This window comes from Myripristis murdjan, chromosome 1 (assembly GCF_902150065.1).
Source record: "Myripristis murdjan chromosome 1, fMyrMur1.1, whole genome shotgun sequence".
Taxonomy (NCBI): Eukaryota; Metazoa; Chordata; class Actinopteri; order Holocentriformes; family Holocentridae; genus Myripristis; species Myripristis murdjan.
This window is the reverse complement of record NC_043980.1, coordinates 25,182,361-25,208,858: the sequence shown is the minus strand read 5'-3', so window position 1 is coordinate 25,208,858 and position 26,498 is coordinate 25,182,361. Positions and strand designations below refer to the sequence as shown.

At 42.0% G+C, this 26,498-nt stretch overlaps 3 protein-coding genes across 4 annotated transcripts; 2 read left to right on the top strand and 1 right to left on the bottom strand.

Annotated features, from left to right (window-relative positions):
• Positions 1 to 446: 446 nt before the first annotated feature.
• Positions 447 to 11,406, top strand: adgre5b.1 (adhesion G protein-coupled receptor E5b, duplicate 1). 2 transcript variants are annotated; one of them, XM_030071821.1, is made up of 17 exons: positions 447 to 786; positions 2,889 to 2,963; positions 3,732 to 3,881; positions 4,017 to 4,148; positions 5,262 to 5,396; positions 6,317 to 6,360; positions 6,673 to 6,783; positions 6,895 to 7,048; positions 7,176 to 7,295; positions 7,384 to 7,583; positions 7,701 to 7,889; positions 8,500 to 8,694; positions 8,886 to 9,103; positions 9,345 to 9,503; positions 10,464 to 10,635; positions 10,802 to 10,903; positions 11,094 to 11,406. In XM_030071821.1, the coding sequence occupies exons 1-17, from the start codon at positions 756 to 758 to the stop codon at positions 11,133 to 11,135; spliced, it is 2,229 nt and encodes a 742-aa protein (XP_029927681.1). In that variant the 5' UTR covers positions 447 to 755; the 3' UTR covers positions 11,136 to 11,406. The 2 variants fall into 2 exon arrangements, with proteins under 2 accessions (XP_029927681.1, XP_029927597.1); XM_030071737.1 differs by having other exon boundaries at positions 7,173 to 7,295.
• A 3,053-nt stretch (positions 11,407 to 14,459) lies between these two features.
• On the top strand, positions 14,460 to 20,412 carry LOC115373481 (long-chain fatty acid transport protein 1-like). The gene is made up of 13 exons (XM_030071937.1): positions 14,460 to 14,620; positions 14,741 to 14,879; positions 15,117 to 15,372; positions 16,147 to 16,314; positions 17,090 to 17,159; positions 17,851 to 17,942; positions 18,074 to 18,183; positions 18,348 to 18,557; positions 18,667 to 18,793; positions 18,906 to 19,043; positions 19,651 to 19,815; positions 19,933 to 20,079; positions 20,166 to 20,412. Exons 1-13 carry the CDS (start codon positions 14,460 to 14,462, stop codon positions 20,321 to 20,323), a joined length of 1,941 nt encoding a protein of 646 aa, XP_029927797.1. The 3' UTR covers positions 20,324 to 20,412.
• A 642-nt stretch (positions 20,413 to 21,054) lies between these two features.
• LOC115362165 (tripartite motif-containing protein 35-like) lies at positions 21,055 to 25,931 on the bottom strand. Its single transcript, XM_030055996.1, has 6 exons — positions 25,713 to 25,931; positions 22,884 to 22,979; positions 22,516 to 22,752; positions 22,184 to 22,292; positions 21,840 to 22,054; positions 21,055 to 21,726 (listed from the first exon to the last, which is right to left on the bottom strand). Exons 1-6 carry the CDS (start codon positions 25,929 to 25,931, stop codon positions 21,055 to 21,057), a joined length of 1,548 nt encoding a protein of 515 aa, XP_029911856.1.
• Positions 25,932 to 26,498: the final 567 nt, after the last annotated feature.

Sequence of the window (26,498 nt, the reverse complement as noted above, 5' to 3'; positions counted from 1 at the left end):
CCTTCAGTCTTTCGCTCTGTCTCTCTCCCCATGAGACGGTTGTGAATAGCTCCTGAAACGCAGCCCAGTAGAGCAGAGAGTGGAGGGTGAAGGAGGGGGACTGAGCAGGGAACGTGATACAGGGCCAGTGTGAGAACCGTTCCTCTGTGGAACAGAAGCACAATGACAGAAAGGCTCAAGGAAGACTGGCATGGGTGAAAGATAAGTCCACACTGGAAAGTGCAGGCGGGTGTGTGTGTGTGTGTGTGTGTGGGGGGGGGGGGGGGGGGGGGGGGGGGGGGGTGAGGGGGGGGGGGGGGGGGGGGGTTAAGAAGAGAGAAAAAGAGTGAGAGAGAGGGAGGGAAATGAGAAGTTTAGGGACGTGTGTGTGTGTGTGTGTGAAAGAGGGGCGGAGTATCATGGAGAAAAACTGAAGCGGGCTCAGACTGAGAGACTCAGTTTGACGGAGGGAGAAAGCTGTGCTGAAGGCAGAGGGAGTTCACTGCCGTTTTTCCTGACATCACAAACAACTCATCTTCCAGAGAGAGGATTTTTCTTTCTTTTATGTGTTTTTTTCCAACTTTTTTATCGTGTCTGTGGATTTAATGGACCTTGAACTATAACTCTTACTGAGGATCGAAGATATTAATGCAGAGAGACTTTTTTTTTGCACTATATGAATAGGTCTATTCTTTTTTCAAGGTACATTTACCAGATTTACAATTAATCTATAGTTCGGTTTTCAGCCGTGTGAGGATACTCTGTCTGCCTGTGCCATGGGCTATACAGGGGCGCTACTTATTCTGGGTAAGTCTATCAATGAGAGCAGTGTGTGTGTGTGTGTGTGTTGGGGTGTATTGTGACGCAAAGAAGAGGAAATTGAGATTGAGGGCAGTTTGGCAATTTTGGTTAAAGAATGTGACACTTTGTTCAATACTTGCACTTCCACTTTTTGTTTCAATTTGAGTGGAATAAACAAAGTTTAGCCACTGCAGGTTTGTGGTGTTAATCTCACAAATCATGATGACATGAAATAAATGTTTGATTTGTTTTGCATGAGCCATATCTGTGAGATTTCCCTGGGCCACAAGGTGGGCTTGGCTGTCCTGATGCAGTTGTTCAGCAAATTCAACAAGTTGGTCCCAGCAGCTCGGCGGGCTGTCAGAGTAACACTGGAGCCCGAATGTGCTCATGAAGATTTCAGTGGTCTGTCATGCTGCCACAAAAGCGGTCATGTGTTTGTGGCCTGTGAGAGGATCACAACAGCATGAATCTGCACGAAATCTCACATATCTTGGTAACATGATGCTACTGGTGGTTTATGAATCACTGGCAGCTGATTTTTAGAAACTCATTGCTAAAAAAAAAAAAAAAAACATGTACATTCATATTTGTTTCATATTTGTTACATATATACAAATAAGTGCATTTTCCCATCCAGATACAGCCCTTTCCTTTATTCCTCTGGCTGCAAAAGCTAGACTAATAACTGTCCTGTGCAAGTGTTGCAATAACAGTAGCTATTATGATTTATTTTATTTTATTTTATTCTCTAGCTGAACAAATACTGAGAAAGTGCCATTAACAAAAGACACAAGGTAGGCATGAAAACATGTGAATGCAATCACAAAATAATATTCATATTTCAGACTAATAAGCAAACCTACATAGAATCCAATGTGAATAGAATATAAGAAGATCAAAGCTACTGTGTCGATAATTTAAATAAATGTATCACATTTCAAATCTCAAAATACTTTAAATCTCAAAATAGATCAAGATAGCCAGACAGTGCAGTTAGCTACACTATCAAATGTAAGGTTATAAATATGTGTTTTAAAGAGTAATATTAAGAATAATGTACTTTAATATCGGGGTGCTCCGGTGGCTCACTGTGTAGAGCACATACCATGTACTTCTGAGGCTGATTTAGCCGCAACGGCCTGGGTTTGAATCTGGCCAGGGCCTTTTGCTGCATGTCACTTCCCCGCCCAACACACACACACACAAAACTGTTCGATAATTTGTAGCCCTAAATACAAATACAGCCGATGTCTTTCAGAGCAGAATGTCCAGGAAAGACTTTTCTTACTACATATGGCTGATGTTGCTTAAGGGGCTGACTGGACCTGAATCATGGTTTTGTAGTATAGGTAATCAATACCACTCCTAGTGGGAGCCAGAGCAAAGACAGGCAAGACAAGGAATATTTTGCTTGCTGTCATATTTTCTCAATATTTCAGATATGTTTTGAATGATAAGGGCAAGACTGGAATTCAGATAAGAGACAAATCAGAGTTAAAATGTGTCCATCTTGGAGATGTGAAACCACAATGCACACTCAAAAAAGGAAGCAGTGTTGGGTGAAACTGACCATAGAAAGATACAGGAGCCATAAAAGCCAGACAGCAGACAGATATCGAGAGAAGGAGAATTTATGTTCATGGAAGACAAGGCCTCTCATTCTCATCTGGTACTTACTGCTGAATAAAAGGCGGCTGCGAGTTCTGCATAAAGTCACTCTTTGTGTAGCTGGAGGCCTTATTTCTGTTCCCAGTGCAGATAATGTCCTGATAAAGCATTAACAGAGCATGGATGTTGTGTCTGGTTGTGCTAAAGTGGTATGTCTGCAGGAGCTATACAGCCTCATCACAGCAAACAGAAGGCTCAGTGTGGTGTGGGGAAAGGAGCAGAGCATGAGTCATCTGGAGACCAAACTGTAGTTATCTCGCTGGCCCATTCACTGCACCGAGGCTCTGCTAGTGTCTGAAAAAAGGGGAAGCACTGTCAAGGGGCCCCCGGGCTGCTGGAGGTCCTTTACAGCTAGTGTGCAAACTCAAATGGGTTGTGTTGATGTGGTTTTGAGATTGCTGTGCATGGAGTGTGACATTATCTATCTCTCCCGGCAGGGTTACTGTGTATTCTGAGGACTGCTGCCTTTAAGTGTGCCAGGGGCTTCGAGGCAGAAAATGGTGTTTGTACTGGTAATTCTTCTTATTTCTATGTTAAGCTTTCACCATATCACCTTATTGCCTCATCTTATTGTCTTGCTTCAGTACGTCAGTGCTCGGATTTGACTTACTCAAGACAAGAACGCTCAAGGGAAGTGATGTTTTCCACTGAGTCATACCACTGGCAGGAGTTTAGACAAAATAGTAGTCTCTTCAACTTTGCTTGCCCCATCAGTGGGCTTGTCATTACAAATGCATGCTGCGTGACTGAGCTTTGTTCAGACTCACAGATCCCGAGGTTCCCAAAAAAATCTATTTTTTTTTTTTTTTTTTTTTAATGGTGCAGCCATAAAGCAAATTAATCAGTATAAGTGTGATGTAGATGGTGTAATGTGACACTATGCAAACAGCAGACACAGAATATGCATGTCACATTGTTGTACAATATGTTTTTTTTTTTTTTTTTTCTTATCTTTGAAGCTACTTAGGGGGTAATTTTAATAGAAAATCAGAGTGCAAGGAGTTGATGATGTTAACTTTCATTTTTCCATTTTGGGCTTTTATATGTTGCCCTCATCCAAAACACAACCACACCACAAGCAAACAGTATAGAAGTGTAAAGTCTGATCCATAATACTGATGTCACACCTTGGAAATAGCAGCATCTCTTTCAGTATATATTTTATGTATTCATGTGTTTATTTATTTATTTTACAGTGATCATGATCTTTCGGTCGATTCATTTATCTTTTTTATCTACCAACTGTTGTTTGCTCCCTGCATTTGTATGTACCTCTACAGATCAGGATGAGTGTCAAGAGGACCCTAACCGATGTGTGGGAAACGCAATCTGCTTCAACACCAATGGGAGCTACTACTGTCAGTGCCACAGTGGGTTTACGAACGTTCAAGGGTCAACCAACTTCACCGGCACAAATGGACAATGCCAAGGTGAACTTGTGTGTTTGCATGTTAATGTGTGTGTGTGTTGTGTGATGTCACTGTGTGGATAACATGCACATGACCGGTGATCTCTGTCTCTGTCTCTCTCTCTTTTCTGATTTTGCTACCGTCTTCCTCTGTCAGACATAAATGAGTGTGTAGAGGACAAAGAGATCTGTGGCTCCACGGCCGACTGTGTCAATGCGATTGGGAACTACAGCTGCATCTGCATGCCAGGCTACACAAACTTCAGTGATATCAATCGCAACTGCACAGGTGAGACTGTGGCTACCTTGATGCTACTTTTCTATAGACCTGGGCATTTCAGAGGTAACAAGTCTGGGTGTTATCATAGATTTACCTTAAAACAGCATTTTATCCTTTTAAGAAATCTGCTACAGCTGTTTGTATTACATAAAGGTGCTGGAAAACCTCCTGCTTTTATTTTGGGAATGTTAGACTACTGCAGTGCTCTATCTGCTCCTCCAAAACAGTCTACTGACAAACTACACCTTATTCTTTATTTTATATTCTTTTTTATTCTTTATCTGGATGCCCAAAAGCTTCAAGAAAGTCTAATCCTCTTGAGGTCCACACAAAAACAGCAACAATAAAACCAAGCAATAATTAATATCACACTGTAACAATAACACACACACACATACACACACACACACACACACACACACACACACACACACACAAAAAAAAAACAAGCCAAATGTAAAGATCAATAAATAAGCAAAATAACTCCACATATGAAACAAAAACAGTATAATGAAACTGTCAAATACGTGACAAAAAAAGCAAAAAACAGAAACAATCAAAAGTTCTGAGACAGAAAAAAAACACAATAATATCTATTAGAAATTCATTAGTTTTTCTTTTAGTAACTTTTGAAGAGAAAATATGCTTTTCGTGTGTCTTCTTGGAATATGCTCCGTTGATAGGGAACATATTCCAAGTAGAAGGAGCTCTCTAGAGAACATATCTCATCACACAATTAGTTCATGGACAAATATTTTTTAACTACTGTTTTGCCCCTAAATAGTTCTATTTCCTATTTAAAAAATCTATTATGCAGGCTCAGGGAAAAATTTTAAATAACAGTAACATAACTTTAATTTTAATCACTACCTTTAATGCGTTTTTTGTATGCATTTGTTTTTATTTGTACTTTATTCCTTGTATCTTAATATAAAGAAATTTATAAACTTTATTTTCAAGCACTTTGAGCTGTCATCCTTTTAATGGCCTGTAATAAAGTTAAATAACAGGTGTGTAGGAGGTGTGTAGATCAACTGGGTCTCTTGGAACATGTTAAAGGTCAAATTCTAGACATCTGAGTGTTTTGTTTTGGCTCTGTGTCTGCTCCTCTCCCACGTGCAGACATAGATGAATGCAAAGAACACGAACAAAATATTTGTGGAATGAGAGGAACTTGTGAAAACCGTGTGGGGAGCTACTGGTGCGAGTGTCCAGCTGGCTACACCAACTATGGCAACAGAGGGACTCCGTGCTCAGGTGAGTTCTGCACTGTAAGGCTGTTTTGCCCTATAGCGCTTTTAATTATTAGAGACTCACAGCTCTCATCTCTTCAAAATATGTGTGCGTGGTGACTGCGTCTTTTCCAGTTTTCTCTGATTGCATTTCTTGTCTTTGAATTGTTTTGAATTTCTAAATTAAATGATCAAGTTTCAGTCCTTCTCTATCTCCAGCCTTTTTTGATGGGCATAGGAGAGAAGACAAAGCTGAGTGTAAATGCATACACGTGCACTTCTGAGTCTTAAGTCCAATATTTTCTTATAGTTTTAAATATTGTCTATAAAATACTGGCCTTTATACTTCGCTTTAGTTGATATCAGAGCACCTAGCAGCACAATATAGTGCATCACCATACGGCATCTTGTATCTTTATGTTTAATCTTTTTTGTGGTTACCAGTTTAACCATTTCTGCTCACAACTTCTAACTTCCTATTCCTCTAACCGTGATAGCTATTTGGTGCATAGATGTACACAATCCCTGATATGCACACACACACACACACACACACACATTCACAGGGAAATGACTATATAGCTCTTCCATGTATCTTGCCTCTGTACACATCGAGAATGCAGCGATTGTCCGTTACATCTTTTAATTTATGATGTACTAAAACTTTCTGTATTTGCTGGTTTCCTGTTTTTACTGCTTAGTTTATGTCGGTGCGAACGATTACCTTGCCTTTACCCTACTTTCTACTGTGATGCATGCATTCGATGTAGTACTTCAGTGACTCCAGGTGTCCTTAGATCAAAGGGTTAAGTTTCTGTTTTGTGCTGTTGCATTATTCCAAAAGCAGAGCGCGGTGCTCTGTGCAGTGAAGCGTCAACCTCTGCTGTGTGTGATGAAGTGTTGAGTGCACGTGACAATTTTAGTGTTTTGCTCTGTTCTGTCTAGAGCTGAACTGCGACAACTTCAAAGAAAATAGCGCATCTGCAGAGGTGAGTTGTGTTTTTAAATTTAAGAATCACTTGCAATAAGGGAAATATTCTTTTGTTTTTTATTCTTTTTTCACCCTCCAGGCAAACCCAGTGTTTTGCTCAAGGACACTTCAGTAAGGCAGCTGCTTGTTGATACAGTGAATCCAGACTATTGAGCTGAAGAGATGCCTCGCTATTCAGTGCCACTCTGCAGCCCAAGGGTTTAGTGTATCACTGCAGACTGAATAGCTGTATTATTCAGACTGTATCTCATGCCGCCCCCTCACTCTCTCTCTCTCTCTTTCTCTCTCTCTCTCTCTCGCTCTCTCTCAGTCTCTTGCAGGCCTGGCAGATATCTTTTCTCTGATGAGGAGCAGCTGTTTGGCTCTGTCTAACCCTAACTCAACTGGAGCAGAGGAGCCAATGGGAGAAATGCTACTGGAGGTAAGGAAAATGGATATGAAACATAAACAACACAGATATGCACACATGCACACATGCCACGTGCATACATTACGCTCAATTTCTCCCCCTGTGACCTTCAATTTGGGCTAGAACTTGCTGACAGCAACCGAAACCATCCTGTCCACCGGTCACCCGATCAGTGGAGACAACGTGAACAAGCTGCTCGGTGCAGTGGAAGATGCCATGAGGCTCATTGGTCCCCAACTCAGAAAAAACGACAGCAGCATGGGGACGCCTGAGACAGGTAACAAAATAACACAAGCAAAACTAACAGCCATTTATGCAAGGTGTAATGAACTGGACTCAATGTAGACAAAGAGAATATTGAAGAAATTGTCTTGCCCTTTGAAAAAACTAATTTATTTCAGTAGAGATGAAGTTTGCTGTACACAAGGGGCAGACTCCCCCCACTGGACCGATCCACCTGACCACGGAGGCTGTGAAACTGGACACTGACTGGACAACAGCCGCCGGGAATGGAACATACCCCGGTAAACCCTGGTCTTCTCTTCTTCTCTGACAATCCAGTGACAGTTCTTATCAACAAACACCTTCACATTTCTTTCCTTTCTTTTGCAGGGTTTGCCGTTGCTGCATTAGTGAGCTACAACAACCTTGAGAGCTCCGTTAACCAGTCATTTGAGCACCTCAAAGGATACCAAAAAGATGGTGTAAAAGCCTCATTCCAAGTCTTCTCGAAAGTGGTGTCTGTTGTGGTTTCCAACCCATCCACACAGAGCCTGGACTCGCCTGTCAAACTTACTTTCAGGCACCTCGAGGTAGACCTACATTAATCTACCTGCAAGATCATGGGGGCACGGGAACAGAAGGAACAAAAATGAAGAACAGCAAGCATCACAGCGGCCTTTGACACTCTGTTTGTTGCTGTGTTTTAGGAGAGGATGGAGTCTCCTCGGGTGAACTACACCTGTGCGTACTGGAAGGTGGGACCTGATGGACAGGAGGAGGGAGGGACCTGGTCCACAGATGGTTGTTATAAGGAGCGTACCACCGCCACACACACTGTGTGTAGTTGTGAACATCTGAGCAGTTTTGCTGTGCTCATGGCCCTCTACCCCATGAAGGTGAAGAACATGCAAAGACTCACACACACACACACACACACACACACACACACACACACACACACACACACACACATATCTGGATGGATAGACTGAATTAGGAGTAAGAGTGAAAATATACTCAATGTCCACTTTATCAGGTGCACCTGTACAATCTAATGCAGTTTGGTGCAACATCTCTGACATAAATTCTACCTTTTAACAAAGTTTATAATGTTCAGTTTTTGTTGACATTGTGGAGAATGTGTAAATTTAATTCTGTGTTTGTTTTTGAGGTTGTCGTTTGCAGAGGTCTTGTACTGGATACATTATATTGACGGGTGTTTCTATTTTTGGTCCTCCCTATTTATATACACCTCTCAACAAAATGCAGCCACTAATTATGAGCTCAATGCCAAACATAGAATTGAATGAACAGCTCTATCACTGTGACAAAAAGAAAACATGAGCATTATAGGCAGCAGAAAGGTAAAGTTTATGGTAGACCAGATGGTAGAGGTGGCCACTGAGTGAATATCTGTTGTATTTTGGTCCTGTAAACTACTGTTTAAAATATTCGCCTTGCCATTCCAATTCCACATCAGTAGACATGAAATATCTCTTCCTGTAGCACACCTTTGGGCTTTTGCTGGCAACCAAGTTGGGCCTGATCATCTCCCTGCTGTGTCTGGTCGCCTGCATCCTGACCTTCAAGTTCTGCCGCTCAATACAAGGGACACGCACCACCATCCACCTGCACCTCTGCATCTGCCTTTTCATGGCTGACCTCGTGTTCCTCACTGCCATTTCACAAACTAAACCCGAGGTATGTTTATCCAGGGAAATGCATGTGTATGTGTGTGTTTGTGTGTGTGTGTGTGTGTGTGTGTGTGCATGTGTGTATACTTGGGGTAGGGTTCACATGATTAACACCAGTGAGCCACAATGAGCCATTTCACTGCTATTAGCTGTCCTTCCTGTTCTCCTCTTACTTCCTGTCTTCATGCTACTTTACAGGGTGGCTGCAGGTTCGCCGCAGCATTGCTCCATTACTTCTTCTTGGGAGTGTTTGGCTGGATGCTGTTAGAAGGGGTGCAGCTGTACCGCATGGTGGTCCTGGTGTTCAATGCCACCATCCAACCCCTCTACCTATACGCTTTTGGCTATGGGATGCCCCTCATCATAGTAATTATATCTGTCATCAGCAGACCAAAAGGATACGGCACTGATGAACAGTAAGTGTGTGAACAGAAAAGTAGCAAAAATTGTGTGTTTATGTGTGTGTGTGAAGAGAGAGAGAGAGAGAGAGTGAGAGAGAGCGAGCGAGAGAGAGATAATTTGAGAATGTGCATGTGTTTATGTGCATCTACGTGTTTACATGCGTAGAAACTTATGTCATTGTTGCAACACTGATTCACTGTTATCTGCCTCAGTGACGTAAGTGTTTAACAGGAGCATGTGCTCCCTGCCTCCTAGCTGCTGGCTGTCTCTCAAAGACGGCCTCATCTGGAGCTTCTACGGCCCTGTGTGTCTCATCATCATTGTCAATGTCTTCTTCTTCATCGTCACCGTCTGGAAGCTCGCCCAGAAGTTCTCCAGCCTCAACCCAGACCTCACCAAGCTGCACAAAATTAAGTCAGTCTGTGTGTTTATTCGTGTGTGCTTGTATGGGTGTGTAACAGAGCGCCTTGCTGGGTACAGCTGTGCCAGTGGGCTTCTCTATATTGCTCCCTAGCTGATGTTTATTAAGCTGTAGACTCCCATTTGCAATATTTTTGTCCTAGTGAGCTCAGTGTGAAAAGATATTTTGATTTGTATCAAGTATGAAATTGTTTAGATGGCATACTTGGCATACTTGGCATTCTTCAGATGGCAACAAATAGCTTCAAAGTGGTGAGATTAAAACATAATGGTAAAATATTCTCTCTTTTATTTTTTGTATTTTAACAAATTCTAGTGAATTATTCTGAAATCAAATTATTCCATTTTTTGCTAAGGATCCTTGGTTTATCTAGGTTGTGTAACTTGGTTTTGTTCACATTACCTACCAATGCCACTGTTGCTTAGGTGGGCCAAATGGGGGCAGCTTTGATTGTTGTCCCATGGGACCCTGAGAAATGGATGGATGGAAAGAATGTGAGAGAGCTAGGAAAAATGTAGAAAATGTTTTTGCAGTACCAACCATGCCTTTTAATAGAGCGCTAGTGAGATTTATCCCCTCTGTCCCCCATGTGATCGCGATCTCTGCTCATTTTTTATTTCTCTGCAGCTCTGGTCTCCACCCAGAGCATTCATTGCCAACACTGTCGCTGAGCACCCAGCTGCAAACACATCTCAGCCTTAAGATAATCTTTCATATTCATTTCCATCAATGCACAATGAACTTATAGATCCCAGTGAGAAACTGGGTCATGTGTGCTTTCTGAACACCCCCCACCCCCCTTTCAGCACCCATTCCTCTTTCTCTTTCCGATTATGCTCAAGAGATTCTTCAGCAACAGTGGTAATTTAGCCATACATGTGTCCACTCACATGATCATTCTTTCTCTTTCTCTTCCCCTCTCCCCATCCTCCCCTTCCTCTTCCTCTGTGCAGAGCCTTCACAGTGACAGCAATAGCCCAGATGTGTGTGCTGGGCCTAATGTGGGTATTTGGGGCCTTCTTGTTTCAAGAAGAAGGCACTTTAGTACCAGCGTACTTCTTCACTATCCTCAACAGCCTGCAGGGAGCGCTGCTCTTCATCATGCACTGCTTACTGTCCAAGCAGGTGTGTAAAAATGTCACTCTGTCTAGGTAAATTGTGTGTATGTGTGTTAGTGAAGGTAAGAGAGACACTGGCACAACATGGGCTGAAAAAAGAAAGAGAAACCACACACTGGAATGATTGTTGTTGTTGCTGGGATTTTTTCATGATGTTCTGCTGCCCTCTACAGGTGAGAGAGGAGTACGCCAATTTCTTCCCTTGCATCTGTACACAACCGAAGAGGAAATACTCCGAGTTCAGCAGTACCAATCCTTCTAGCAGTCAGTCACAGGTAAGTACACAGTGTCATGAATAAACCTCTCTCTCTCTGTTTTTCTTTCTCTCCCCCTCATACTCTCGTGTGTACACAGTCTGACTCTGTCTGAATTTGGTGCGTGTGTGTGTGTGTGTGTGTGTGTGTGTGTGTGTGTGTGTGTGTGTGTGTGTGTGTGTGTGTGTGTGTGCATTATTCATTATTTTAGGGATCTCGAAGTGCACAGCTCACAGGGGAATCCCAAATGTGAAGAGCTCTATCTCTACCTCTACCTGCAAGACAGACCTGCCCACCTTGGTCCATCCAGCCCTGAATTTAAAGCAGTGGCTCACCAAAAAAAAGAAAATTCAGTCATTATCTTTTCACCCCCTTGTGTCATTTGCCACTCCACTGAGCATGCTGGGACCACTAAATATAATTCAGTTTCCTATTACAGCTGAATTTCATAGGACCACCTTTTTACAGCTCCAAAAAAAAAAAAAAAAAAAAAGAAAAAGAAAGGAAAAAGGAAAAACAGAAAATGTTTATTAAATTTCCACGCAACATTTAAATCAATTTATTTTTAAATAGTCATACAGTTCTGCATTGGATCCGAAAATATTATTTGCTAATATATATATATATATATATATATATATATATATATATATATTTTTTTTTTTTTTTTTTTATCAATGCCAGTGCTTTGTCCAAAACATTGATAATGACTGAGCATTCATTTTGTGGTGAACTATGCCTTTAAGAGATAGAGTGTGGTAGTTATTGTCACAGCAAGAACAACAGTTAAAATGTTTATCCAGGGACGATAGAGGTGAAGATGATGGTACTTTGTTAGTTCATCGAGAACATATCAAATAATGATATAAGCTGTATTTCCCTTAGGTTTGTTGAATATATTCTGTCATAGGCTATTTATTTCAAATTTCAGGCTGCATATGGACGCTTTAAGCAAATGTAGCCTATTCTGAGCAGTGCTCTTTATGTTTTGAGGATGACAAAACAGTTTATGCTGTATTTTATGTCACTGTTATAATGTCAAAATGAGGATGGCCGTGCTGTTGGGGTGAACCAGGGTCAGCCCTGGAGACGAGATCATTTGTGAAAATGATGATGCAACTTACTTTTTAATTGCTTATGATATTCTTGGTCAAGCAAATCCCACATATCGCTACTGCAAGGACTTTATGTCTGTTGGTTCACCAAAATAAGTGATTTCTTGTCACGTATGGCTTAGCCAACTTCAAGTAACTATCTTGGTTTACTATTAACAGGATGTTTAGTCTGTGCCTGACCGGCATGAAGATTTATTAATTGGAGTTTTCAGCCTCCTACCACTAGAATAAATGTGGCCAAACATGATGACTGAAGTGTGGGTGTCTGGCATGCCATCCCACAACAGAGAGCAGGGAACTGATAGGTCTACAGCTTGCTGCAGTCAAACTCTTGCTTATTGAATAAAAATCCATTTTGCTGCAGTGGATTTCTCATGTTTGGCATGCAGGCAAGCCTGGCTGTGGCTCTCCAAAATATAGGCCTGCTCTTATAATGCTGAAGTAAGAGCTCCATTATAACGACAGCTGTAAAGTCCTGATGCATTGTTTTTCTTTATGCACTTTCCCTTTGACCATCGATATTTTTGTTCAAGCGTTGCAAAATGAATTATGTGAAGAACTCAGTGCAGTCTTTTTGTGAATGTCACATCCTGTCTGTAGAATATTGTACTTTTTGGGTTGAATATACTTTATATGAACTTATTTTTCTAAGATGTGCTGTGTTTTATATGTTGGTCGGTACTGTTTTTCTTACAAATATCCGCCACAAATTTTTATTAAAGCTTATGTTTCAATACCTGTGTTGTTTTTTAGTTATCCTTATATATAGTCTTTAAATGTATTAGTGTCATCATTATGTCACTAATTAGATGTGTAATTAGAGGAAAGCTTCAGGTCTTGAGTTGAACTGGATTTCCCTTTCATTCTTATAACTTATTTTAACACATTATTAACCATCAAAGACACTGTCTGACACACACACACACACACGCACGCACGCACGCACGCACGCACGCACGCACGCACGCACGCACACACACACACACACACACACACACACACACACACACACACACACACACACACACAAAACATTTGTAACTTTTTATAGCTGAATAGAATCACCATCCCTATACTTACTGAGGCCCTTTGTCTGTTTCTTTAAACCATGAATGTGAACCATGATTATTTGTTTGAATTATTTTCTGTACTGAGAGGTAAAATAAAGGAATTTACAGTGTTGAAAACATTCTAGCTTTTATTAAAACTACAGTTTCATAACAGTTCATTATGAACATAACATCTGATGAAACAGTGAGATATGAACAGTTTTAACTCCACTTTTGAAGTTCCTGACCAACTAATTGAAAAAAACATATCCCATAATCTGCGGGTTGGTTCTCTAGCAAAAGAAAAGTAGACTAAAATTAGACCCAATACCTTTCTCTTTTTAATGAGTTTAATTATGAAATGCTTAATAGCCTTTTATTGCAAAAGCAAGACCAACATGAAAACTCTCAGCTCAGTGTTTTGTGCGTCTTCCACAAAATAGCAAGAGAGAAATGAGCATGACATCATGCTAAAATGTTTGATATAATAATATAACAGTGTCCTTCAGCTTGATTGCATTAAGGGCTGTGACAGCTGAGAAAACTAAGCGACGGTCCCTTATTTTATCAGACGGGGTCAGTAGCGCACGTTTATTCAATTTGAGATGACTTGACCTGAAAAATCTTAGCAGTCCCATCAGAATTTCACAAACTTACAGTCGCAATAATTCATCCAAATTCATCCACTATAATCATTTACTTCTAATTTCTAATTATGCAAAATTTGCGCAAAAAGGCAAATAGCTCCAGTCCCCTCGCGACCCGGATTAGGAAAAGGCTGAATGGATGGGAGGAAAATAGCCAGATGTTTACACTAATCGCATAAAATGCTCTCATCAAATATTGGCCAGCCTTCAAACTTTGCCTTGGTGTTCCTCTTTCTTACATCATTTGAGAAAATCCAGAGCTTTTGGTCGCTCCTTGGGCTCTTCTTTGTATCCAGTTTAGTCACTGCGCTGTGGGATGTAATCAGATATTATTAATCAGATGTTATCGACAGATTTTCACCTGGCCGATGAATCACTGCGCTGCACACTAATAAATAAGGACTGCAGCCAAAATGACTCATATTTTATGAGTTATACCTGCGCCTCTCCCTCAGAGGTAGGTGTATTTCTCTCAGTTCATCTCTGACAACCGATCCGTACACATCTGCTACCTTATCTGAGCTTTTACGTTTTGAGAAGTGTTGCTGTTATTGCTGAGCTTCTCAAGGTTAGTGATTTCTATGAAAGAGACCAGACCAGGACACAACTCTTTACATCGTTCTTTAAATCCCTTGATCGTCAATCAGTGGATATCTTGGACAGGTAGGTGTCCTCGGCTTGTAAAACTGTATCAATAACGATGTATAGGCTATGATATTTTGAGTGTGTGTGTGAAGACTTGAAGTTTGTATCCCCACAGACAATCATGGACCTTATGGGTGGTGTTGCAATGTGTTTTGGAGTTGTAAGGCTGCTCTCTGTGCCGTGGGTCTGGAGCCTCCTGGCAGTGTGGGGGCTCTGCATGACCTGCAGGGGCTCCTGGAGGTTCCTCTATATCGCTCTCTGCACCATAAAGAGAGATCTCATGTGAGTAGTGTGTGTCCAGTTCATCTGCCTTCATGCTAACCTTTATGTCTCTCCGAACCTTACCTTGATCTGACTCTGCCATTCATTCCTCCCACCTCCTCAATCCTCTCTGCCCCTAAGGTGTCTGTATGTTATCCTGCGTGTGAGGTTCTCCATGTACCGGAACCTGCGGAACAGCAGCACCATCCCTGCCCTGTTTGCCCAGATGGTGGCGCTACACCCAGACAAGCCTGCCCTGATCTATGAGGCCACAGGAGAGGTGAGGGGAGAGGGAAAACTACATATTGACAGAGCTTTTTAACTACAAATGCACACCTTCAACATCTTTCTGAGATGTAAAAGAACTGACTTGATGTAGAGATAAAACAGATACTGTGGCCAAAGGGACTTCCTGGTTAAAGAAGGGTTAAACCAATAAATAAACATTGGTTATACTGATCATATTATTTCCAGTGTGTTTTGTCAAGGATGTTTTCCCATATCTATTTCATTCCAGGTGTGGAGTTTCAAGGAACTGGCGGAGCGATGCCATGCTGTTGCCCATTGGGCATTGGCACAAGGCTGGAGTGAAGGAGATGTAGTGGCCTTATACCTGGAAAGTCGCCCGTCATTGGTGGCTCTCTGGTTGGGTCTCGCTATGGTTGGTGTAGAGGCTGCACTCATCAACCACAATCTGTGTCGCAGTTCACTGCTGCACTGTATCGGTGTATCTGGGGCTCGGGCGATAGTGTTTGGGACAGAGCTCACTGAAGGTAAGGACAGGGGTCTACAGTTCTGCGCCCTCAGGACAGAATGTTACCTTTTTTAATCCTGCCAGGTTGTTAATGGACAGAGGAGTCATAGCAGGGTAAACACAGGTGCATATTGTGATGTTAACACTGGTCTACAAGTATAGACAGTATGGTTATGGTTACATAAAGTTGCACTATGCAAATTTGCTACAGGTATATTGACATGTTGACCTTTTAAAATCAACTGACAAAGACATGGACCTAATTTATGGACCTAATTGTGATGTTCCTGAACATGTACCTAATTTATCAGCGAGTCAGAGTAGACAATGTAGACTCTCTGAATCTGCTCACTTCAATAAGAGCTGTGCAGTTTTGCATAGTGCACCTTGTTATCTATCCTGGTACTTTGGCATACCTAAATAAAATTGACCCATTGGTAATCTTCTGACTTACACCTGTGCTTACCCTGTTATTACACTACTGTAAAAAGTCAGTTGCATTCACATGTAAAATAGTCCCTGATTAGAGGGCTAGATTGAAAAACAACAAGAACTGCAAGACCACTGTCTTGTAGCATGGATATTGATAATGTAGGCTGGTAATTAGGCAGAAAGACAGGGATTTTATCTATCCCAGAGGGAAATTCGGTCGAGTTTAATCGAGCTTGACAATTCAATAGATGAGTAAACAGGGCTCCAGAAAAATCTGCTAATGCACTGCTAATGCAAAGAGATGTGTGATTCTGATACAAAACAAAGTATATTTGTAAAGTGTTATTTGGAATTCTCTAAGGTTTAGCAGAGGTGCATGATTCTCTGGAGCCGTCCATGGTTTTGTTCAGCAGTGGTGACCAAGGTGATGAAGACAAGATGTCCGGCCTTTCAGCACAGAGTCTGGATGCCCTGCTGGCCCGCTGTCCCACAGACCCTCCACAATACAAACTCAGGAAGAGCTTCAATGGTGAGGCTTGTCACTGTGTAACTGTTCTGTGTGTGTGTGTGTGTGTGTGTGTGTGTGTGTGTGTGTGTGTGTGTGTGTGTGCTTGGGGGTATGGGTAGGCGCTTGGAGAAGTGAGTACCATCATATCATCCTGTTATGTTACATATTACAACGTGCTGATTGCAACACTTTTTTCCTCACAGCAAGCCTGAGCATGCTTGTGTGTACTTCTTACTGTCTCTTTTTATCACTCTTGTCTTCTCTAATAATACATTGATCCACTGACCTCCAACATCAAAGAGTCACACATACACACGCACTCACACAAACACACACATGCACGTACACACCTCTAAACAAATTTTCAAATGTCCTCTAAGCAATAATCAATCTTGTCTGCACTTTTTGTCTAGTGTTAAAGATATTTCTGTACTGGTAATATCATGTTATATCAAAATTTCAGTCATTTTCCCTTGTGGACTAATCCATTTGTGCCTGTTTTGTTAATCTTTTTACCCCAGTCATTTACTTATCTTGAATGCTTTTTCAGATTTGTGATCACTTGACATTCCTTAGGCGATCATTGTCAAGTCTTTGCATGTTCAGCTCCTCACACATACAGAGGATTAGAAAGAATGACAGGAAGGTGGCAGGGAGAGATGCACGGTGATGATGCATACCATCTATGCAACATTCTGTGTAAACACCGGCACATGACAGATCATGACAAATCCTGCCTTTTAACACATTATTTTCTCCATCTTCACCCTTGTCTTCTCTCTCTCTCTCCTTGCAGACAAACTGTTCTACATCTACACCTCTGGAACAACAGGGATGCCAAAGGCGGCCATAGTGGTACACAGTCGGTGAGTTACCTGGATCTTGTCAATTTTGTTCCAGCCTCAGTGCATATCACTGCAGTGAGAATACCAACCACATTCCACGAAGAAGGGAAGTTGGAAATAGCTCAGGAAAAAAACAACAACATCAACAACACACATCAAAATCACCATTGAGGTTTTCATGTGACATCAGGAATCTCTGTCACAAGATATCTAGTCAGGTAGCTGCAGATACTGTAAGTACAGGGCTTCGGCAGTGCCTGGTACTATTTTCACTAGCAAAAGACCATACCAATAGTATGCAAATTCAAAATAGTTTACTGTATGATGGGGAACTGAGATGATGTATTGAGGGACCCAGGGGAGGGATGAGGGATGAAAGGATAGAGATTAAGGAGAGAGGGGATGAAGGGTCAAGGGTTAGGGGATGAAGAGATGGAGGGAGAAAGTTAAAGGGATGAGGGAAGGAAAAGGGTCGAGAACTGATGTGTGGAGGAGCTTGATGATTGGATGATGTAGACTAGAAACTGGAAAACAGGAGGAACCAGGGTAGTAGAGACTCTAAGTGGGGGAGCCGTCTTCTTGCAATCTCTGGCAATTGCCTCAATACTTTTTCCGTGGAAATGGGATGTGTTTAAGGCATGGTCTTTGTACCTGAACTTCGTGCTAAAACTTCATGCAAAATGTCAGTGTAGTTTGTCTGTCTGTCTTTCAGGTATTACCGCATCGCTGCCTTTGGTTTCCACTCCTTTGGACTGCGGAATGATGACGTCATCTATAATTGCCTCCCACTCTACCACTCTGCAGGTAGCCGCTCTTTCTTTTCTCTGTCTGCCGTCATCATTTTTTTTCTATCCTTCTACCAAGCCCCTTGATGACTGATTTACATTACTGCCAGTCTTAGTTCATTGCATCTTAGCTTGTGTGTGTGTCTACAGGTAACATCATGGGTGTAGGCCAGTGTTTACTCTTTGGTCTGACTGTCGTGGTGAGGAGGAAGTTCTCGGCCAGTCGCTTCTGGGACGACTGTGTCAAATACAACTGCACTGTGAGTACACACTTTGATCACAGTGTCCTGCTGCTGGTCAGTTGTTGAGTCCATGCATTTTCTTGAGCAAATAGTGAATGCTCTCACTTTGATAAACAAGCAAAGTTACCTTGTTTTTGTATTTGAATCATTGCATCATGATGTGTGTGTGTGTGTGTGTCCAGGTAATCCAATACATAGGTGAGATCTGCCGTTACCTTCTGGCCCAACCTGTGCGTCCGTCTGAGGCACAACACCTGGTGCGTGTTGCCCTGGGTAACGGCCTCCGTCCTTCTGTTTGGACGGAGTTTGTCCAGAGATTCAGAATCCGGCGAGTTGGGGAATTCTACGGAGCGACGGAGTGCAACTGTAGCCTCATCAACATCGACGGAAAGGTGTGAATGTGTGTCTGTGTTTTATAATGACCCGCGCTTGTCAGGTTGAGTGTGCAGTTTTCACAGCTGTATCCTGTCCCATGTATATTTTATGTTCCCACATGTGCAGGTGGGTGCGTGTGGCTTCAACAGTCGCATCCTGCCCAGCTTCTACCCCATCAGACTGGTCCGGGTGCAGGACGAGAGCACAGAGCTGCTCAGGGATGCTCAGGGGCTCTGCATACCCTGTCTGCCTGGTGAGAATGCACATACACACACACACGAAGCCCAAATAGGATATAAAATAGCATGCATGTTGTTAATATGTGGAAAATGTTATCTCATCCTTCCTTTCCTGTCTCCCTGCAGGTGAGCCAGGTGTGTTAGTGGGCCACATCAATGAGCGCGATCCGCTGAGGAGATTCGACGGCTACGTGGATCAGGATTCTACCAGTCATAAAATATCACACAACGTCCTCAGGATGGGAGACTCTGCTTATATCTCAGGCATGTATCATTGTGTTTCTTTAAAAACTGTCCAGGGAGCTCATGATGCAAGATCATCATGTAAGACTGTTGCCTCACAGCAAGGGTTAGGTTTGCTTGTTGGATGGATGTGAATATGAGTGTAAATCTGTCCTTTTTGTGTCAGCCCTTCAATGGACTGGCAACCTGTCCAAAGTGTCTTCTAGAACAGGAATACAGAAGACAAGATTAAATACAAAGACCTATAGGTACAGATACACATAGCCACTGCGCTCTGTGGATATTACTGAGGTGATATTACATTTCACCTCAAAGCACAGTAAAGGAAATCATCATGTGATGTTCTCATTATAGACCTTAAGTGCTACATGCACAAAAAACCTCTTATAAGAGGAACATCTGTGTTGCACCAGTTGCCCACTCAAATGGCTTTAAAGGTCAACAAAAGGATGACATTGCTGATGATCATCATACTGCAGGAGAGGTCACACCTTCTTTCTCCCCTTTTGCTCTGTGCTGGCCTCCAGGGCTAATGATGATGATTATTACAATTATGAACTCCAGCTCTCTGTTTCTGCTACCCTCCCTCTCTCCCTCTGTCTCTCTTGTGCTCTGTTTCTGATTCCAGGTGACGTGATGGTCATGGATGAGTATGGCTACATGTATTTCCGGGACCGCAGCGGGGACACGTTCCGCTGGCGAGGGGAGAACGTCTCCACCACAGAGGTGGAAGGAGTCCTCAGCAGCCTGCTGGGACAGACCGATGTAGCCGTCTATGGAGTGTCTGTACCAGGTACTAATAACACACAGAAATAGGAAAGGAGAGGACTGGAAAGAAACATGCAAAGGTGAATGGAACAAATGAAGAGAGTTTACAGGAGTCTAACTCTGTTCTGTGTTCATTGTGAAGGTGTGGAGGGAAAGGCTGGTATGGCAGCTATTGCTAACACAGTTGGCCAGTTTGACCAAGACACATTCTTGCAGGCTGTAAAGAAAGCCCTGCCCTCCTACGCTCACCCTGTGTTCCTCCGCCTCATGCCACATGTTGACACTACAGGTGAGACACTCACATCTACAGCACACACACACAGACACCCTGGTAAAAAGTTGCTTGAAGACTTATTTCTCTACTTTTGTCCTCAGGTACCTTTAAAATTCGGAAGATTCGGCTTCAGAAGGAAGGATACAATCCACAGTATTCAAGCGAACAGATTTATTTTCTGAATAGCCGCGCTGGCTGTTATGAAGCTTTATCCAGCAAACTATACAGTGACATTATTGATGGGAAAGTGTGTCTATAAGAGAGGGGGCAGAGGAAAGATACAGACTGTTGAGAAGAACAGTGTGCATTTTAGAGGAAACAGAGAGAGAGAGAGAGAGAGAGAGAGAGAGAGAGAGAGAGAGAGAGCGAGAGAGGGCTAGGGTTAGGGTTAGGGTTAGGGTTAGAGAGAGAGCACAGATATAGATGAGAAGTTATGTAAGCTATGTATAGTGATGACTATATCTATACTGTAAATACTGATGTAAGTGAATATTAAATGATGTTACTATTTTTGCAATCAAATAAAATAAATACCAAATTTATGTTTGTTTGTTTGCTTGTTTGTTTTACTCAATAACACATAAACATTTAACATCTGCATCCAATAAAATAGACTGAATAATAATGACAATGCTTGTAACAACTAAAGGTACACCAGAAAATCACATGGACAGTGTCAGCTTTATAGCAACCATTTGAAAAGTGAGACACATGAGGGTAACGGTCAATTTTCAACATGGGTAAAACTCAGTATTATTAATATATTATCATTATTACAAAGTTATTAAGTTACAATTTTGAGCAGCTAATATCCTTTTGTACAAGACATTCTTCCAATAAATCGTTAAACATGTCTGAAATATATGCAATACCTACAGTATGAGCAAAAAATGTTGCTGTTTGCAGTTTGGTGATGTGCTGAGTACGTAAAAAGCATACATAATATTCGTAGCTTATTGATTAGTAATGTGGTGAACATGATTTCTGCATCTAGATCTGTTGGGCTGTGTCAGACGTATGAGCTGTGATGTTAGAAGCTCTTTTCAGTGATGAGATATGGTAACTCAGTTTGGTCTTGCTGACTGGTGTTTTACTGTTTGTTTTCCTTTCTCTTCCAGTGGGTTTGGTTTTGGCGAGTTGGTTGTTACTGGTGGATCCACCAATGTGAGCTTTACCCTCACTGATGGATCCCTTTTCCTGGGTCTGGCTAAAATTTGTTGATGTATTCTTGTCGGTGGATTTTACGATGATCTCTCCTGGATCCCCTCCACTGATAGCAGCTCCTTCTGCAGGAATGGGATCTGAGCCCACACTCACATGCACTCTCTGTGCCAACACTTCAAGGACGCCACAAACTGATATACTCTCAAAGTATGGGTAAACCTTTTCAGAAAAATGATGTGTAAATGTGAAAAGATGAAGGCCAGTATCAGCATCTGTGAAATCCAGCTGGCCTTCATCGCAGTCCAGCCTTACGTGCACTCTCTTAAGGCGGTGTGACTTGTCAAGGTGGAGGATCTGAGAGGGAGAAGTCAGCGCTTGGTACTCGCCCTCCCGTAGGCTGATACACCAAAGCCCTGCCTCTGGGCAAGCCTCAAACTCTTCCCTTCGGCACAGCGACTGTCCAGCCACACCGATCGTCCAGTTGTTGCTGTCACCAACCTGTCGAAATAAATAAGAGAGGTTAGATGGACGGACTTAACATGGATGGGTGGAAACATGAATGTCTTGGCATTTTTTTGAAAGCATACATTTTCATATATGCATTTACAGACCTCAATATCCCAACAGTGTATTCCTGAGTCATAGCTCTCTCTCGCTAGGACACAGGAGTAAGGGTGGAAACGTTCAGGGTTGGCTGGCACAGGCACAGCAGTGCCTAGAGGCTGCTCCAGGTCTTGGGATGGCCTGGCGGCCATCTGTACACTGTGTAGCCCAGGAGACAGCCTCAAAGATTGGGAAGCTGTTCTGGGGTCCAGGGTCACTGGAACTGGAAGGTTCAGGGTAGCACAGAATTTAGAGACATGGAGGTAAAGAGAGGGAAGGAGGGTAACTGAGGATCTGTGAAGGGCAAAAAGATAATAAACACACATGCACGCACACACTAAAATAAACTTACTGTAGCAGGTGATGTGTTTCATCTTGTCCCAGATGGCGTATCGGAGGTTGCCCAGATGTTTGGCCACATCGATTAGAGGTCTAAAAGCCTCCTCCGGCTCTCCGTAACCCTGCCATGTCCTGCCATACAGAAACATACACATAAACATACATGCAAATTGTTACACATCTTGCCATGCATGTGTTGTGTGTAAATAAAAAGACATGTACAGTACATACCTTTTAAGTTTGTCTTGGCAATACTGTAAAAGAGGACTTTGTTTGGTTATTGTTTTAAATTCAAATACCCTTTCCTATTTTTTTGATCAGTGACTTAGTTTTCGCTTGTGTTACCTGTAAAAATTTAACCCCATCCCCCTCTGCATCCAGCTCCTCCTCAATCAGCTGGATCTTCTCTTCTGTCGTCTTCATTGCCTGGGTCATTCTGTCCATGCTTTCTTCTGCCTCTCTCCTCCTCTGCTCATGTTCCTTCCTGAGTGCAGCTAGCCTGGCTTCTTCCTCCTCTCTCAAAAACTGGTGAAGTTTCTCGAAATCCTCTTTAATCTGCCCCTGTGTAAGCTGAGCCTGGGCCTGGGAAGAGGATGGAAAGAGGGAGGAGGCAACAAGGGAGAGTTGGAAACTGGAAACAAATAATTTCCCTAGTTTAGCACTGAATATTATTTTCAGTGATTTGAACTTGATGCTGGGTAATGCAGTCTTACCTTATTGTGTTTTGATGCATGTTCACAAATCCGTATTACATTCTCAAAGCGGATCACCTTCTCTTGCAGTCCATCCAGTGATGTTCTCAGTTCCTCCTGGTGGTCAAATAGAGGCTAATTACTAAATAGCACTATAACCACCTTTTTGATAGCAATTTTTTTTTTTTTTTTTTTTAAAAAAAAGCAACTTTAAAAAATATATATATACATATATATAATTATTCATTGGTTTTCTATACTTGGATATACTAGGGTTGAAACTGTTTTCTTTCCCAGCATATACTGGGAGCAGGCAAGGAGACAAGTCGCCAGCCCATCGCAGGGCTAACACACACAGACACCAAACACACTCACGCCTACAGGGAATTTAGACTGTCCAGTTCACCTGACCTGCATGTCTTTGGACTATGGGAGGAAAAAACACATGGTTAGAAAATGGTTAAAAAATATGTGAAGCATAATGTTAAATGTCTTAACAGCTCTTGTTTGTAATGTGCGTGGGAGTATTATTCCTTCTTTAAAGGTGTAACTTCATGAGAGATACGAAAAAAGTTAGTAAGGTATGAAGTAAAAGTTAGGATCCTGCTCAGCTATGTGAAATATTCTTTATTCTGTACTGTATGTCAAGCCCAGTAGACCATCACTGAGTGAGATGCAGCAAATGCATTTTAATTTCTTTGTGTACATACAGCATATAGATCAATAACCAATACACTTGTACAGACTATAAACTGACTGTAAACATACCTTCAAGCTCTCGCGACTATTCTTAGTAGTGTGTGTGTGTGTGTGTGTGTGTGTGTGTGTGTGTGTGTGAGGACCACAGAGAAGGGGAATCTTAAGGAGTCAGAGCTCATGTCTTAATAGAACTAGACATGCATATGTGAACAGAAGTAACACCTTAATTAATTACTGAAGAAAACTATCGTGAAATATATAAATCTTATTTTGACTGAGCCTCAACTAAGAAAAACAAGTAAACAAACAAAAAAAAAAAAATCCAAAGGTTCCATGTTGTCCCATTAGATTCACATGCGATGTCACCGATGCTGTGTTATCTCACTGAACATTCATTTGTACAACCAAAAGGACAAATCCAAATCCAAATCAAAACCCAGAATTATCCCAGAGGGTCACCAAAGTGTGAGATTATTATTTTAAAAATGAGGGTTATGTGATGCGGCGTTATGCACGTCTAGTCAATTAGACAGACTATTTAGTCGACAGGATTCAACCCCATCAGGGATTTTCCCTGCATTAACTGCTAATTATGTGAGAAGCGCAGCTCAAGATGACACCGAATTAATGCAGTGGAGAAATACTCATAGGGAGGCTTATTGGTGTAGAAGAATGATTCTCACTTCAGCTGCACAAGATCCCAGCGTCAAATCCCACACAAGCCCTTCAACATGCCCTTGAAGTTTTGTATGCTGCCTTTTACTTGACCTGTTTAAAAACGAGGGCTGTGTGAGGAGGGTTCATGCACAGGCAACAAAATTAAAGCTACTTGGAAGGGGAAGTTGAGGCACTGGAGAGAGATAAGCCAGTATAATTAACACCTGCATTAGTCCTTCAAAGGAATCTGGCTCTACCTTTCATAAGCTTTTCACAACAGTAAAAGACTATTTATATGTAATTATATGTAAGAAGTCCTTCAGACATACTCAGAGAGGCCAAAGTGAGGAATCATAATATATATGATCTGCTGGGGAGATGTGCTGTTGGACCATCAGCATCAGCAAATATTGCATTAGCTAAGAGCTGAGCACAGGCCTGCTGCTGGGCAAGCTTTAACAACATTGTCCAGTCTGATAACAGTGCTTTCACTGCAACAGGAAAACCTTGTGCTGATAACACAGTATTTGGCAGACGAGACAAGAATAGCCCAAGAATAGGCCTGGAAGCTTTATTTTTGCTACCAGTCCTCATAGTGTTTCTTAGCTTTACATTTACCTTTAAGACAGGTGACTCCTGTCAGCTGTAATATTCCTATAATAACCCAGTCATGTCTAAAGAAACCATTTAAATGACCTTGAATTTAGGTTTATTTAGGTCAAAGCAATGTTCATCATATACACACTTGACTTGTGATAATTGTTTTTCAACTGCAGAAGGCTTTTAAATTAAAATGAAATAAAGTACAGTAATGTCTCGGTCCAGCAGCTATTCTCTGCAACATGAAACTTCATCGTCTCTAAAAGTCTGTGATTCTATTGCCACATTTACAAAGCTGACATCAGTCATTTGATTTGTATCACTATGAAAACAGTAACAGACAAAGGGTTAAAATAGGGAGAAAAAATGGGAAAAAATTGGGAGTGTTGGCACATATGATTTTTTTTCCAGTAACTGAGCACCGAGTCACTAATATTGTTCATGCAAAGCAGCCATTTCAAGTCAGTCTCGTTGCAGACATGCCGAGAAGCATAAAATCATGGACATGCAGGAACTTGGCTATTCACATCAGAAGTGTATTTCTCAAAACAGGTTACACACTCGCCGAGCAGTGATAGCCAAAACACAGCCAGCATCTTTGGTCGGCTGACCAATCATGTAGCTTTGATCACTCACTCACTCACCAACACAGTTTTCTAACACTGGCTTCATTGTCGGCCAGGCCAAAACTGACAATCAACAGCTGTTCAATCAGTGAATCGTAGTAATTTTAAAACAACCCATATCATACATTTTATTTGACCTTTAAAACAAATTTAATTGGCATATGCATTTGAAGAAAACTGTTATTGCTGACCTCTGGCCTTTAAACATCAAATATTTCCTCTTTCCTCCACTATGCCCTTTGAGTCTCAACTGCTTTCCTGGTCCTACCTTGCAGTCAGCTGCAGCTTCTGTTAAGGGGTAAACTCTGTGTCCTGTATGACTCCCTGTGGCAGCACATCGCCCACATAAAGGCTCCAAGTCATCCACACAGAACAGAGACAAGCCCTCGTCATGTTCCTCACACAGCTCTGGAGATCCAGGCGACAGGCAAGACTCCTCTGCCTCAGCCCCAAGAGAAAAGTCAGGGAGAGTGGGGAGGCTGTTCATGGTTGAAGCTTCCAGATTTGAAGCTATGAATCCGGTTTGTCACAGAAAGAGGGCAGAAATAGGGCGAGCTAACATTAGGAAGAACAGGATGGGCACAGTTACATCAGTGGTATTTGTGCAGTGTGAACCCAGTTGCCATACGTGTGTCTGAATCTCTGTAGGTCTGCATTTTAAGTGCACGTGAGCACCACAGTACTCCATGTACAGCCTGAGCAGCCCCCTTACCATTCCACCCCTCTCTTTAGACCCATTGGTGTGTGTGTATGTGTGTGTGTGTGTGTGTGTGTGTGTGTGTGTGTTGGGGCAGGATGTGCTGGGGTGGGGTGGAGTGGGGCTAAAAGGTCAACACTAGATATCAAATAGAAGTGATATACATCATCTGAAAGCTGGAAACCTGAAGATTGATTTGAGATGCAGCTCAGCACTGTGTATCAAGTTATTATAGACATAAATCTGCAATAAACATTGCATTTTCATTAGGCGCCTGTTTATTTTTTATTTATTTTTTATGTATAAGGGTTAGAGCATTATGATGGAAGCATATAATGGCCATTCCCATGCATGCTA